Genomic DNA, 14,061 nt, shown 5'->3' with positions numbered 1-14,061 from the left:
TTTCATCTAATCCTACTTGAGGTGCATATGCACAAATTATGTTTATGAACTCTTTCTCCATTACAAGCTTGATAGCAATAATCCTATCACCCACTCTTTTAACATCCACCACATCATTTTTTAAATCTTTATCCACTATTATACCCACTCCATTTTTATTTGTTTTATCCCCAGTATACCAAAGTTTAAAGTCATCCAACTCTTTGGCTTTTTTACCCCTCCATCTAGTCTCTTGGATGCAAGCTACATTAATCCTTCTTCTCCTCATAACATCTATCAATTATAAGCTCTTACCAGTTAAAGATCCTATGTTCCAAGATGCCAATCTAATCCTACGCTTATGGACTAGCTTCTTTACCCGCACTCGTCCACGGCGCGGGAACCCTTGCCTACTTATCACCGCATCCAGGCACCGATGCAACGCGTCGCTTACAGGGGACGTCCTAGCTAACCCTTGCCCACTTATCACTACACCCGGGCCATAGTGTAGCGCGTCGCTTCTTTTGTCGGGGAACGCCCTAGCATAGCTTTTATCATATAAGGTCTTTTTTTTTTTGTCAACATTTTATCATATAAGGTCGAATCCATGAAAAAAGGTTTGGCTAGATTTTTTCCGGTGCCGGCTGCCGACCTGACGCACCAACCCTCCTCCTTTACCCGGTCTTGGGACTGGCAGCAAAACACTGGCGGAGTTACCAATCGCAGACCAAATAAAGCCAAATTCCTTCAAATAAATCTCTAGGAATAATAGTACTGATATTGAAGCAGCCAACGAACAGAGATAACTACAACTTCCGGGTCCAAACTAGGGCAAGAAAATTTTCCAAACAAGGTATCTCCAAATCCACAGAACTTGGGCAAAAACTTCAAAAAATCTTCAAAAAGAGGGGATCCATAAGTTGCACTACATTCAAACAGTGGAATTTAATCCAGAAAAAAGAAGTTTTTATTAACTTGTTACCTCATCGATCCATTAAACAGCAGCTCAGGTGCTGCACCCCCTTAATCACAGAAAATAAACTACTTCTTATCAGTTCCAATCAGCCTTCAAACCTCTTCATTGTGTCAGAGTTGATTTGGATGAAGGAGAAGCTCTATTGGAGATATACAGCAGCCTTTCTCTGATTTCATGTAATTTAGAGAAGTAATATGAAGAGAAAAGAGGGAGAAGAAGAAGAGAATGTGCAGGCTTGGTGTGAAGGCTCAAAGTGAGAATCATGAGCTCACCTCTCATAGACTTTTCACCATATATAACTGATGACAGGTATAATTTGAATAGGAAACACTCTAGAAGCCTAATAGGAGAACTCCCAGGTTAATAGGAAATAAACTCCTAAGAGCAACCCCTCTTCCATTGAGAGTTAGCGCATGGTGCTAACTTTTGCTGGTTCTTTTTCTTCCATTAGTGCCCTATCTAACAGTTGAAAAGCAAAGTAGTGACAATATTTATGTAGAGCCTTGTTTTCAATCTTTTGGAATCCTATATTCCTCAATCTGTGGTTGAGTAAGTTAATTGATTTGAATGTTTTGGAGTAACAGTCATTTGTAGCTTGGGGAGGAAAAAATTTACAGGAAAACTCTCCTTTCATACTGATATCAACCGACTGTAATTTTTTTTTTTTTTTAACCTTTTGTGTAAAGGTGCTGGTTTTGTTTATATATTTTGCTAATGAAGCTCAAATTATGTAACTATGAGTGTCAACTTCTAGTTTCATGCTTCTCTCTGTGCTACATGTTCAATTGTCAGGCACACGTGTAGGCTCTTTTGCATTTTTACCTTGAATAGGTGTGTTTCTTAAACTCTTATAGCATGTCCTGACTTTGATATTTGTGCAGGAATCAACACAATCTCATGGTATGCATTTTTCCAACACTGAAAGCTACTGGAGATCTCTAGGTAGAGAGACAGAGTACAACCAATGGAATGGTGAAATAAAGACAGAGGAAACTGACTGTAGTCACCCATGTATAGAGCCACGGCACAACAAACGCTGTCCTGAAATTAAGACCGAGGAGTTTGAGGTATTGGATGCTAATGTCCTACCTCATGCAAAAGAAAATGACTCTGAGAATATTGGGAAAGGGAAAAGGCCAAAACATGAATGTGAATATGACTCAACTTTTCTTGATGGCTCTCTGAGGCCGGAAGCAAGATTAATGGAACACAGTGCAGACAGTTTTCAGATGCCATTACCAAAGGGAAGGCTCCACCAATCATCAGAGCCATTGGACATGATCAAGTCTAAACCTATTCAGTGTTCTAGTGTTAATCAAATGTTAGCTAAACCCCCTTATTTCTTCTATGGAAATGTCATGGATGTCTCGCATGATTATTGGACCAGAGTATCACAGTATTTGCATCTCATTGAGCCTGAGTTTGTGAATTCTCAGTTCTTCTCGGCCTTGAGTAGGAAGGAAGGCTACATACATAATCTTCCCAATGAAAATAGATTCCACATCCTGCCAAGGCCACCAATGACAATTGAAGAAGCAATACCACATACTAGGAAATGGTGGCCTTCATGGGACACTAGGAAACAGCTAAGCTGCATTCGTTCTGAAACTGCTGGAATTTCTCTGCTATGTGACAGATTGGGAAAGATCCTATCTGATTCACAAGGGATGCTTTCAACGGAACAGCAAAGGGACATCCTTCACCACTGCAAGACACTGAATCTAGTCTGGGTAGGAAAGTACGTACTCAGCCCCATTGAACCTGACCAGGTTGAACGCATATTAGGTTACCCATTACATCACACGGCTGATTATGATCCAATTGAAAGACTTAGATTACTCAAACATTGTTTCCAGACGGACACACTTGGGTATCATATCTCTGTCTTGAAGTGGATTTTTCCTGATGGTTTGACAATGCTATCTATTTACAGTGGAATTGGTGGGGCTGAAGTTGCTTTACATAGGCTCGGTGTTCGTCTTAAAGGTGTAGTTTCAGTAGAATCTTCAGCAACAAATCGGAGAATTCTAAAAAGGTGGTGGAATATCACAGGCCAAACTGGAAAACTGCTACAGATAGAAGACATTCACAGGCTGACAACCAAAAAACTTGAAAGTCTCATCAAAGAATTCGGAGGTTTTGACTTTGTAATTTGTCAAAACCCATGTTGTTCCATTTCTGGCAGTTCAAAAATGGCCGCTGATGGTGATAACCCAGCAGGACTGGACTTCCAATTGTTTTACGAGTTTGTTCGTGTTCTGCTACGTGTAAGGAGTTCGATGGCAAGAAACCGGTAAGAAAATTCTTTGTGCTTTCTCTCCAGATGTATAGACATGCATTTGAACATACTCAATTTTGGTGACAAGGATTCTTTTTCTTCTTTTCCTTATTGCTGATGACTGATGAATGAGGTGGTTAACTAGTAAATTAGCCAGCTGACTTGATTCTAGAAAGCAGGCCTTCATATACTGCCCTAATTGTTGCCATGTTTTGCTTAGTTCAATGAATCTGGCCGCTACAGCACACTAGGTTGGTTGATTTCACGTGCTTAGTTTATGTGAAAATTATTTAAATATCTGCTTCATAAACGATCTTATGCTCGTCTTTCGGAACTGATCCTGGCTCCATTTTCAGTTATATGATTTCTGAATGGTAATATGAATGGAAATGCTTGAAGTGCTTCCGCAACACTTATTCAACAGTGATGAGAACCAAATGTTTGTGTTGGTAGTGATGTTAATTCCTTCCTGAGTTCCTGGTCATGTAAATGAAAAAAAATAAAAATTGAAGCTGTTGAAGATCCAATTCTCCTTTTTAATGTTAGTGCTGCAAGTGCATATGCTGTGTCGAGCGTCCAGTAGGGTTAGATCCTTACATACTCCTGCCTGCACCATAGTTTGAATTTTGAAACCACTAGTTTAAAGAAAGACTCAAACTTGCTGGTTAGGGTACCATAAAAATTCATAGGACCATCTTGGGGGGGGGGTGCCACATGGTCAAGGGCATGGGTTCAAATTAATCCCTTTTAGTCCCAGTGATAGGAGAGACTAAATCATTTTGGCTTTCTGTATTCAAGACGTCTCAGTCTCTGAGTCTATGACGAACAGGTATATAACAAAGCTGCATCTTTTGGTAACCAAGCAAGGCACAACCAGAAATTTGGCTGAACAAATCGAGTGGGTTTCTATCTCAAAATAAGACAATAGAAATGTCCTTTCATATGGAAGTAAATATTCATGGAAATGGCTGATGTAGGCTACACTTCCAGATAAATGTTTTTCTCATTTATAAATGCTGACAAAGGTATTTTGTATTTTGCTGGTATGAAGGTATTCATGGGAAAGGAATGCATTCTGACCCTTAGTTTCTATTTCCTGATCAGGCAAGAAAAACCGTACATTTTCTGAGAAGTACCTATTCCTTTTTACATTTGTGGGCAGGGAATATTGGAATATTAACGTTGAAGAACCTTCTTTCCATTCTCTCTTGTCTGATCAAGTGTACATTTGTATATATTCGTTCTTGCTGCAAAGCACTGAGACTCGGGAAGTTTATTGACCCACAGCTCACTCTGCACCAATCTACAGTAACCTTTTCGGCTTCTGTTTCTGGGTAGAAGGGTTCCCTTTTCAGCACTCTTTCCAGGAGTGGAGGACTGGCCTTTGTATATGTAATGGAGTTTCCTCGACGAAGTCTACCACCGGATCTTTTGCATTGTTACGGAAGAAGAAAAGCCACTTTGACTCGACTTGGTTGAAGCAAAATGTTGTTCATTTCTTGGCCCAATCAACCAAGGTTTAATGTATCCCATGATATAATTCGATACTAGTCGATACTTGATACAACTGATACAAGATGTCACTCTATTGGATTGCACCTAAATGCATTGGCCAGTGCTTCTGATGGGATTTCAATTTGGAGTATAAGCCATGCTGATGGGGTTTCAGTTTTGGAGAATAAACTATGCCCAAGTTTCTCTTCTCCATTTTCAATCTGCAGTACCAGGAATTCTATTGAATTTCCCGAACAGGGCCGTTGGTTACATGAGTCTAAAGATCAAATATCAGAGATCAAACATAGATTTCAAAACGAGATTTCAAACTATAGATTCAAACTATGGAGTCATAATTTAATAAATAAGTGTTTGGTTGTGGAATGAAACGGGACACCAAATAATAGACGCGGATTTTGGAAGTGCAAATGTATAGCTTTTTGAAACTCTAGATTTCCCCACCCATAAACCGATCATGTTTGGTAAAAGTGTGAATCTCGATCTGAATCTTGAGATTTTTACAACCAAACGGGTATAATTCTCAGGTTCATGAATCCAAAGATTTGAAATTTCTAGATTTATGTAACCAAACAGGCCCTTAATTAACTATTGCCCAACTCGTTTTTGCTTTCAGCGGAATCTACGAATACACGTGATCAGGTCCCTGCAAGTAAAGTTTCAGCATTTAATTATGACGGATTGCTCAGTTGATAAAAGATCAATGCTTCCACGTAAGGTCAGGGTTCGAATTTCTTTCTGAGTTGAAGGCAAAAAAAAAATTATATTTAAATTTTAGATAACAATTAGTTATTTGTTGAGGAATACTCAAGGTGCATGCACGGGTCAAACCCGAGCAAGTTTCAGCATTTAGCTATGGTGGCACACTTACGTCAAGCAGCTTGAGGCACCTCGATGTCAGAGTATCGGAAAAGTACCTCACAATGGCAACTCGATTTGGATTTGTTTTCAGAAAGAACAAAGATCCACGAGTGTGGTTAATTCCTCCTCTGCCTGTTCTGGTCGTCTTTCTATCTGAAACCAATATAGGAAGTGACCATTTAACTCTTAATCAGTTATCGTCACTTATTAGCTAATAATATAATTACATATTAATTAGAGAACCAAATCTAATATCTAATCAGGCGTAATCAAACACACATGCGACGTCATATAATCTTCTCAAATTAATTATTAAAAAAAAAACTGAACTAAATAAAGAAATGGACTTTGATAGGATGGTCGACAACGACAGTTGCAACCCGAGATCAATACAGCCAAACTCCACTTGTCCCAAACCTTTCGACACCAGATTCATCGGATAGTTGATATATATGACGCCGACACATATGAGTCATATATTATCCAAAATGCATTGAACAATGAAAGAAAAAAAAATTATCCAAGATGGAGGAATTCAGTACTTCTCAGCTACTGATCATTAGAGGACGGGAACAGCATCTAAGACCATAATGCTCATGGCTCATGTGCAACTGTACAAGCGTGTTTTCCGCAACCAGGTTTCTTGGCCTTAAATATAACTTTCACAATTTTGGTACCTCATTCCAAATCTCTATCACTTACAACCTTTATGGTTCCAGGTTACAAAGGAAATAGGGGTCGCACACCCATCAAGATTCGCGGAAGACAAAGAAGATGATTCCCATCAGCTATTTCAGGATATAATATGTTGCAAGTGACTAGGTAAAAGGGACAACAAATAAGCTTGGGCGGCCGGTGTGAAGACACCAGAGAGCTTCAACTTGATCCTTGCATGCAGAGCTGCCTGGTTGTTCTCAACATCAATAATTTCTAACATGGGTAAACAGGACCTACAGGTACCAAATCACAACCCAAGAAATGAAAATTGCTTTCTTCCGTGCTCTGGAATCAATTTCAACAAAATCTCTATCGGCAACCCCTTCAGTTCTGAGTGATGGTAGTGACAGCAAAGTCGACATGATAAGCACACGGTAATCAAGATAACAGAATGACATCAAGAATTGCTTCAAAACAGGAGATTTTCAGCTGTCAAAACAGTCTTTACCGTGAGGCTTGAAGTTCAGCAGTGGAGGGAGGAAACGTCCATTTGGCAAACGAGTATTTGGGTCCCGGAGCTCATCAAAAAAAGGGTGGATCAAGGCCTCCAGCTGCATAAATCAAAAACGTACCATCCTTCATATCTATATGTTACCCCATTCAACAGATGAAAACACGTTTGATACTCCTAAGCGATCAGTTCTTCATAAAAAAACATAGTGACATGCTTAGGAGAAAGACTTGAGAAGGACAAACTCACAGCAGTGCATCGAAGGCTAGGAGAGTACTGCAGAAGTCTTGAAACAAGATCAACCGCTTCAGGTGGCATGCGCTTATAAAATATCTGATGACCAAAATATGCTTGCTTAATAGTTTTGTTATGTAAAGATGGGAAAATTCAACAATGAGAAACATATATTGCTCATACCTTGTGCCATGGATGAGCTTTAATTTGGGGAAACTTGAATTCCGTGTAGTTCGGGTTCATGCACTTAATTTCTTCCCTAGTCGGGGTACCCAGAACCTGCATGGCATAATATTTGGAGTAACCAAAAAAAGAAGGCCAAACTTAAGAGTACCAGACTCTTCCAAGGCAATCAACCAGACAAAGAAACCATAATTTTAGAATTTGGATAAAACTGTCATTTCAGTATAAATATTACAATTCTGACCATCAAACATGTAATCACTTCAGGGATTCTTAAATGGAAATCTATTGAAATCAACAGAATATTTCAATTTTGGATTTAACCAATAACAGAAATCAGATAAAACTCGAATCCTGAAGTAACACAAACTTTGTTCCTCTTATATTGTTGGTATTGACATCTTTTTCTTCTTCTTCTCTTCTTCTTCTTCTTTTTTTTTTTTTTTTTTTTTTTTGGGGGGGGGGGTTGTAGGATGCACATAGCCATGCAATCATAGCAGCAGCTAGCACACTCCACCTCATCTGGTCGAGTGCTCAAGTGGAATCATTGAACAATGAAATAACTACCAGACATGGTTCAAAATTTTGGTTAAAGATAAAATATTTCGCATTACTACAGTCATTTCGACTGAAATCGGAACAAAGTGAATATCAAAATTGCTGTCAAAACATAATGAAATCTCCATGAAATATTTCAGTCTCGCAAAACCAAAATGGAGTCAAAATCTGAAAATTCAAAATCGGTCCACCACCAACACCCACCCAAAAAAAAAGGGTTAAGGACCTCTGGAGGTAGAACACCCTGAATTCAAATGGCATGCAAGAAGCACATGCAGAAAAGACAACTTGTTACCTCCCATAACACAATGGAAAGATAAAAATAAAAAAATAGTCATGTCAAAAACAAGTAACAACATTTGGAAATAGACATAATTAACACAATAATCACCTTGATGATTTCCACAAGCTGGTCTACTCCGCTCTCACCAGGAAAGAGAGGCTGATATACACAGAATGGATAAAAATTACATCTTAATATGTTAAAAAGGTCATAACTCATAACCCACCCCTCAACCCCCCCCCCCAAAAAAAAAAAAAAGGATAGAATGAATTCTATAAAATATAATGGAAATACCAACCTGTCCCAGAAGTAGCTCAGCCAAAACGCAGCCTGCAGACCAAACATCAATAGCAGTAGAATACTCAGTTGCTCCAAATATAAGCTCTGGGGCTCTGTAATACCTAGAGCAGATGTATGAAATGTTCAGCTCCCCTTTCACCTGTTTAAAGCCAAATGAAAGGTATCAGCATGAGGACAAGAAACCAAGATAATGCTGATCCCATGGTTCAAAAACGTACCAAGACTTTTGCACTTCCAAAATCACATAGTTTTAGCTGATGAGTATGTGGGTTCACCTGGTAAAATAACAGACAGTTTTACTTATTTTCCAAGGGGGTAAAAAAAAAAAGAACAGAAAATTTTCATGACAATTAAAATGTATCAAACAAGAAAAACAATTAACTGGATGCTTAAAATAAGAGAAGGGAAGAAAATTAGAAAATTAGTCTTCTAAATATATCAGGAATCTGGAGGGTTGAACTTCCAAACTGTTAGAGATGATCTACCAAAATTGGTAAACGTACTTCTGAAGTTTGGAGGCCAGAATAATCATAGCAGCTCTTTGCACTAGTAAAAATCGCAGTTCATTGTTCAGCCTAATGCATTTTCTTTGGACATCCACCATCCTACTCCCTCAGCCAGAGGATCACACAAAACTAGAAGCTATAAAGATGATACAGTTCAATGGAAGTGCCAGAATATATCACACCCACAAATGAACTCTTCACATTAAGTAGTAATTGATGACATTAGGTGTTTCAGCAGTTTCTTCATCTTCCCATTCAAGTGAAAAACAAAAATCTACAGGTAACTTCCAGCGAAAACATATTTAAAAGTTATAAAGTTACATTTAATTTCACATACGAATTCATTGATTTCTGGAACAAACAAACACTAAAAGAAAGACAAGTAAATTTATCAGCATGAAAATACCAAAAGATTTTGAGGCTTTATGTCCCTGTGGCAAACTCCAATACTGCCATGCATGTAAGCCAACGCCCTACAAATCTGCAAGATATCAACACTACATTAGAACCACTGTGAAGTTTAACTTCATTTCCACAAAGCTACCCCTCCCCCCTTCCCCAAAAAAAAGATAATTGGAGGCCAATGCCACAACTATGTCATTTGTGAAGACCAAGTTTGCCCAGCAAAATGTTTCGAGGCCTGCTCTGAGATTGCCGAAAAATGATGAATGCCATCACCACCAACTATAGGTTGCATTTTCAGAATTTCAAGATCTTCGAAATGACTAGTTATCGGCATTTATGGGCAGGGGCATTTGGGTCTTTTCTGGGTTAGAGTTTTCTTCCTATTCTGTCATAAGTACATCTCATTTGTTTGATGGGGGTAGAAAAAATATTTAGCACTGTAAAACTGCTTCTTTATCTTCATGGTGAAACCATCACAGAGCTCGATCATGGAAATAGCCTTCAGAAGAACCGTGTAAAATCTCATCTGGTGCATGTGTCTTCTCCATTTTTTATGCTTTCATTGTGCAGCGTTGCTACCAAATGACTCATAGGATACATAGAGCTAAAATACAATGTAGAGAAAACTAGAGATTTTTCTATCACTAACAATTTAAATAAGCTTTGGTTTCATAAGAATGTATACCTGATAGGTGTAGAGTTTCACGTATATAAGCGGCATCCTCTGGCTCATCTTGGTATAGTGTTTAATTACTCGATGAACAGTTTCAGGAACATACTCAAGTACTAAGTTCAGATAAAGTTCTTCATTTTCAGTTGTTGAAAAGAAACAGTGCTTCAGTGATATGACATTTGGATGGTCTAGGAGACGCATCGTCTGTAACTCACGGTTCTTGTACCGCTTGTCTTGAAGAACCTTTTTTATTGCCACAGTTTCACCAGTCTCTAAGCATTTGGCCTGCATAACAGCATAACAGCAACACAGCAGCAATATCATAATCTGCACTGCAGATTCAGTCATGGCAGTCACAGACATGCAAATACAATTTTTTGTTTTGTTTAGTTTTTTTCCCACTTGAAGTACAAATGAACCTGGAAGACAACTCCAAATGATCCCTGCCCAACAACTCGCTCAGCCATGTAGCTTATTGTCTGCGATGATAAAGTTGAGTTAAATTATATAAACTAAGTTTATTGATGGAAAGCTTAAAAGTGAGAACAAGAACCACAAACTAAGCAGGAAAGCTTCATTACTAGAAATCGATTAGAGAATATTAAAGATAAAAACTATTAATAACCAACCAAAAAGAAAAGAACAACTTAAGTTGCCATTCTTATCAGTTTAGGTAAATGCAAAATGATTAGCACTACAAGTTCAGGAGTCGAGAAGGAAAAATTATTTAAGAAACCTTGACATAAAGTAAACTAAATGAAAGACCACCTATGCAAGCTTACCTGCTTTGGCTGTCCATTTCTTCCACCAATGGTAGTCACAATTATATGGCCTGTTTCTGTCCCGTTCCCATCAACTACAGTTGCTTCCATTTCCTAAATCCCAACTCGAGGAGAGAAAAAGACGAGCAAATGAATAAACAAGACATAACTTGGCAGTAAAATATTCAAACCTGAAAGAGAGAAAAAGAGTAAAACAAAAAATGAACATCAAGACTTATCTACCTTGTCCTCCCTAATTCTCAAGTCATTCATCTCCTCAGGCAATCTATCAACAGCAACATTATTGCCACTAGGTTCTCTAAATCCAGAAGCAGGGGCTACACTCACTGAAGCCATTGGCTGAAATAGATAACCTGCAGATTCTCGTTACAGCACTGCCTCCTTCTTCGAATCAATTGAACCCAATTATTTACCTGCAAAACAGGAATCTTTAATAATCCAAGACTCCAAGCTCCGAAAAATGGGTGCATATTTATCATTCATCTTCAACAACAAACTCAGCTTTCTCCCAACTAAATGGGGTCAGTTAACAATCCATTCAAAAGAAAATAGAGAGAAAAACTGAGATCAACACCGAAGAAAGGAGAATGAATAAAAATAAAGTTATAAAAAATAAATAAATAAATAAAAGAGAGAGAGTAAGAGAAAAGACTCTGAAGAACATGATCCATTACAAATCCAGGGGGAAAAACTCAATGTAGAGCCAGACATGTCCATCTTTAAGAACGTTCACTACAGCACACCCCCCCCCCCCCACAAAAAAAAATAATAATAAAAAATAAATAAAACATGAATCCAAGACAAATCCAGGGGGAAAAAACTCAACGTAGAGCCGGACATGTCCATCTTTAAGAACAATCACTAAACCACCACCACCACCAACCCCCCCCCCCACAAAAAAAAAAAAAAAAGAAAAGCAGTTTGGTTCCACCTCCCAATCAAATCAGAAGGTGCCCAAGAAAAGAGAAAAAGCTTGAAGCATTTAACGACCTGCATATTTTACACACAGTAATATCAGATACAAACTACACCCAAAAATGTTCTTCAATCCTAAACATAACTCCAAATAAGCAGCAACAAAAAGTTAAAGAATTAGCAAATTGCAGCTTTCAGATAGCTAAATTTCTAATTAGTACATTCTCCAGCTCAATGAATGAGCATTGATGTGTTAGGAAACCCAAAAACTGCAAAAAGTAACCACTATGGACAGTTCGACACAGCAAACTACCAACTGTAATACATGTGACACTCAAATTAACAAAAGCACATCCAAATTCCACGTGTGAACCCAATGCCTCCATGCATGAGCTCACGATCAACCTGAGATGCACCAGAATCACTTGCATTTTAGCTGGATATTGCTACAAGAACAGTCACAGTTACTCTTTTTAAGTCATCACTGTGGCAGAGAGTGCAGCCAAGAACATGTTCACAGATTTGTTTCGTATCTCAGAACATGGAATAGTGGAATGAATCCACTGCCTAATACACCCACTCAAAGTCCATGAACTTGTAGGATAATTTCAAGACTATAAAAAAAATAAAAGAATAACCAAAGAAGCACTTAATGTTAACAAGGCGTTGATAACCAGCCCAACAAAATGGGTCAGTAAGTTGTTTTTTCTACAAAGGTCTCGGACTTCCATAAAATTTTAACCAGAAGTTCGAGAAGTCAGAGGAACCCAAAATCAAGTAAAACAAAACCTGTGTTGTGGGGGGGGGGAGAGAGAGAATATAGTAGTAGTAGCAACACATTCCTTCAAAAAGGTTAATTGAAAAATGCTCGCAGTTCACCAAATGAGCTAAGTATAGGGAACAGATATAGATCAGCAAATAACTAGTTAGAAGAACAGGCTAAAGCAAAACATACCCACCAGAACAAATAATACACAAACCACCACCAGAATAAAATTAAATAAATAAACATTTTAGCAGAATTCGAAATACCTACATAAATATAAATAAATATATAAGGAAACAAGAACATCAGAACCTCAGAATCTCACATTCTAAATAATTAGACTTCCTTTTTGTTTTAAAAATGAATTAGGATTGCGCTTGCATTCATCTTACCCACCGCAGAACTTTACATTAAAAATAAAAAATAAAAAAGTGGGAAGTAATCAACAAGGGAAAAAAAAGGCACTGTGACTCAAAATCGATCGTCATAATCGATCCAGTTGCAATTTTATCAAAAAACTTCAGCCAGAAGATGGATTCCATGGCAAAGAAGAAAATGCACAATCAAAATTTTACACGAAAATAACAAAACAAAAAAACGCCAACCTGAATTCGATGTCCGGAGACAATACGGATCCTTCTGCTAGAATCAATCGAACCTGATCGAAATCACCCCTTCCGCCATTGTTTCCCCCGTGACATTTTCTGTGAAATGAGCTTCGTACTCTATGTCTTTTCCTCTCTTGTGGCACCGAGCCCTAACATGTATTTTCACTATTTTGTGTATCTGTCATCTGTGGCGATGCAATAGGGAGCTTATTTTTTTGGAATGCTTCATTACTCTCCTCTCTAATATGGGGTCATGTCAGTAAAATGTATGTCATGCTTTGGTTATGGAGCGTTGGGGATTATCCATTTATGTATTAACACAACTGATTTGGACGAGGAAAATTTATTTGATTTGATGGATTTCATTAAATTTAAGTTCATTGGTTATGAAAATCTAATCTTAGTGAATCACATGCAGAGTGATTTAGCTGGATTTTTTTTTTTTCATTTGTATCTAAGGTTCATCAGGCAGCTTGAGCGCACCTGGATTACATCCTTAGTGGGGAGCTTTGTCATCTGCAAGTGATCGAACCTATGATCTCTCCACTGAGAAGTATGGATTTTAGCTTGATGTATTTAAAATACTAAGAATGCATTTCTTTTAATATCAAACAAAAAAAAATAATGCATTTCTTTTTAGAGGGACTGAGGCCTATGTATTTATACAATAACTATATTTTCTTATCTAATGTAGAAATATACAATCACACATTATGGAATCTCAAAGGGCTTGAGCGGACCCTTTCCCAAGACCAAGTCATGCCATCAATGACGAACTTGCTCTCTTTTATATATTTATAGATGATTCATCGAATAGTACTTTATACAAAGGAGGTAAGAGGTTGCATTTGTGGAATTATAGTGGTGATTTTGCTGTGGCTCAAAGCAAATGTGGACATGGTTTTTCGGCAACTTAATTGAACTTAAAGCCATTAGAGATGACATTTTGCTTAGCTCTAATTAGTTTGGAGCAGTAGATTTATCCATTTGGATTATCTACCTATGGTTATTGCTCACCGTTGTTTCCAATCATCTTTAGATTGGATGAATTCTAGCTTACTTGTGGATATACTG

General features: G+C 37.9%; 2 protein-coding genes across 6 annotated transcripts in view; one reads left to right on the top strand and one right to left on the bottom strand.

The window, feature by feature from the left end:
- DRM3 (S-adenosyl-L-methionine-dependent methyltransferases superfamily protein) overlaps positions 1–5,502 on the top strand; it is a 58,289-nt gene extending 52,787 nt beyond the window's left edge. For 2 of the 4 annotated variants that reach the window (XM_089153430.1, XM_089153431.1), the window contains exons 9-10: positions 1,837–3,248; positions 4,396–4,955. In XM_089153430.1, coding sequence (XP_089009556.1) covers positions 1,837–3,248; positions 4,396–4,513 — 1,530 coding nt within the window. In that variant the 3' untranslated portion in view covers positions 4,514–4,955. Of the gene's footprint in view, positions 1–1,836; positions 3,249–4,337; positions 4,956–5,361 lie in introns of those variants that run through there. The other 2 variants (XM_089153433.1, XM_089153432.1) reach the window with 2 other exon arrangements.
- A 355-nt stretch (positions 5,503–5,857) lies between these two features.
- On the bottom strand, positions 5,858–13,280 carry LOC149019417 (shaggy-related protein kinase alpha-like). 2 transcript variants are annotated; one of them, XM_089153435.1, is made up of 13 exons: positions 12,985–13,280; positions 10,921–11,111; positions 10,699–10,791; positions 10,336–10,395; positions 9,929–10,201; positions 9,245–9,319; positions 8,551–8,607; positions 8,331–8,471; positions 8,141–8,191; positions 7,192–7,287; positions 7,024–7,107; positions 6,772–6,874; positions 5,858–6,653 (listed from the first exon to the last, which is right to left on the bottom strand). In XM_089153435.1, the coding sequence occupies exons 2-13, from the start codon at positions 11,032–11,034 to the stop codon at positions 6,571–6,573; spliced, it is 1,230 nt and encodes a 409-aa protein (XP_089009561.1). In that variant the 5' UTR covers positions 11,035–11,111; positions 12,985–13,280; the 3' UTR covers positions 5,858–6,570. The 2 variants fall into 2 exon arrangements, with proteins under 2 accessions (XP_089009561.1, XP_089009562.1); XM_089153436.1 differs by having other exon boundaries at positions 13,038–13,280.
- Between the last annotated feature and the right edge of the window lie 781 nt (positions 13,281–14,061).

Source organism: Hakea prostrata, chromosome 4, assembly GCF_041222555.1.
Source record: "Hakea prostrata isolate BN-2017 chromosome 4, UWA_Hpros_2, whole genome shotgun sequence".
NCBI classification, from domain to species: domain Eukaryota; kingdom Viridiplantae; phylum Streptophyta; class Magnoliopsida; order Proteales; family Proteaceae; genus Hakea; species Hakea prostrata.
This window is presented reverse-complemented; position numbering and strand designations above follow the sequence as displayed.

What these genes read in the sequence shown, in the direction of transcription:
- LOC149019417 (XM_089153435.1), bottom strand. Translation starts at nt 11,034, where the DNA reads ATGGCTTCAGTGAGTGTAGCCCCTGCTTCTGGATTTAGAGAACCTAGT. An exon ending in TGAAACTCTACACCTATCAG is followed by an intron (nt 9,320 to 9,928) that starts GTATACATTCTT and finishes GATATCTTGCAG; the next exon opens with ATTTGTAGGGCGTTGGCTTA. An exon ending in AGCTTGTGGAAATCATCAAG is followed by an intron (nt 7,288 to 8,140) that starts GTGATTATTGTG and finishes TATGCCATGCAG; the next exon opens with GTTCTGGGTACCCCGACTAG.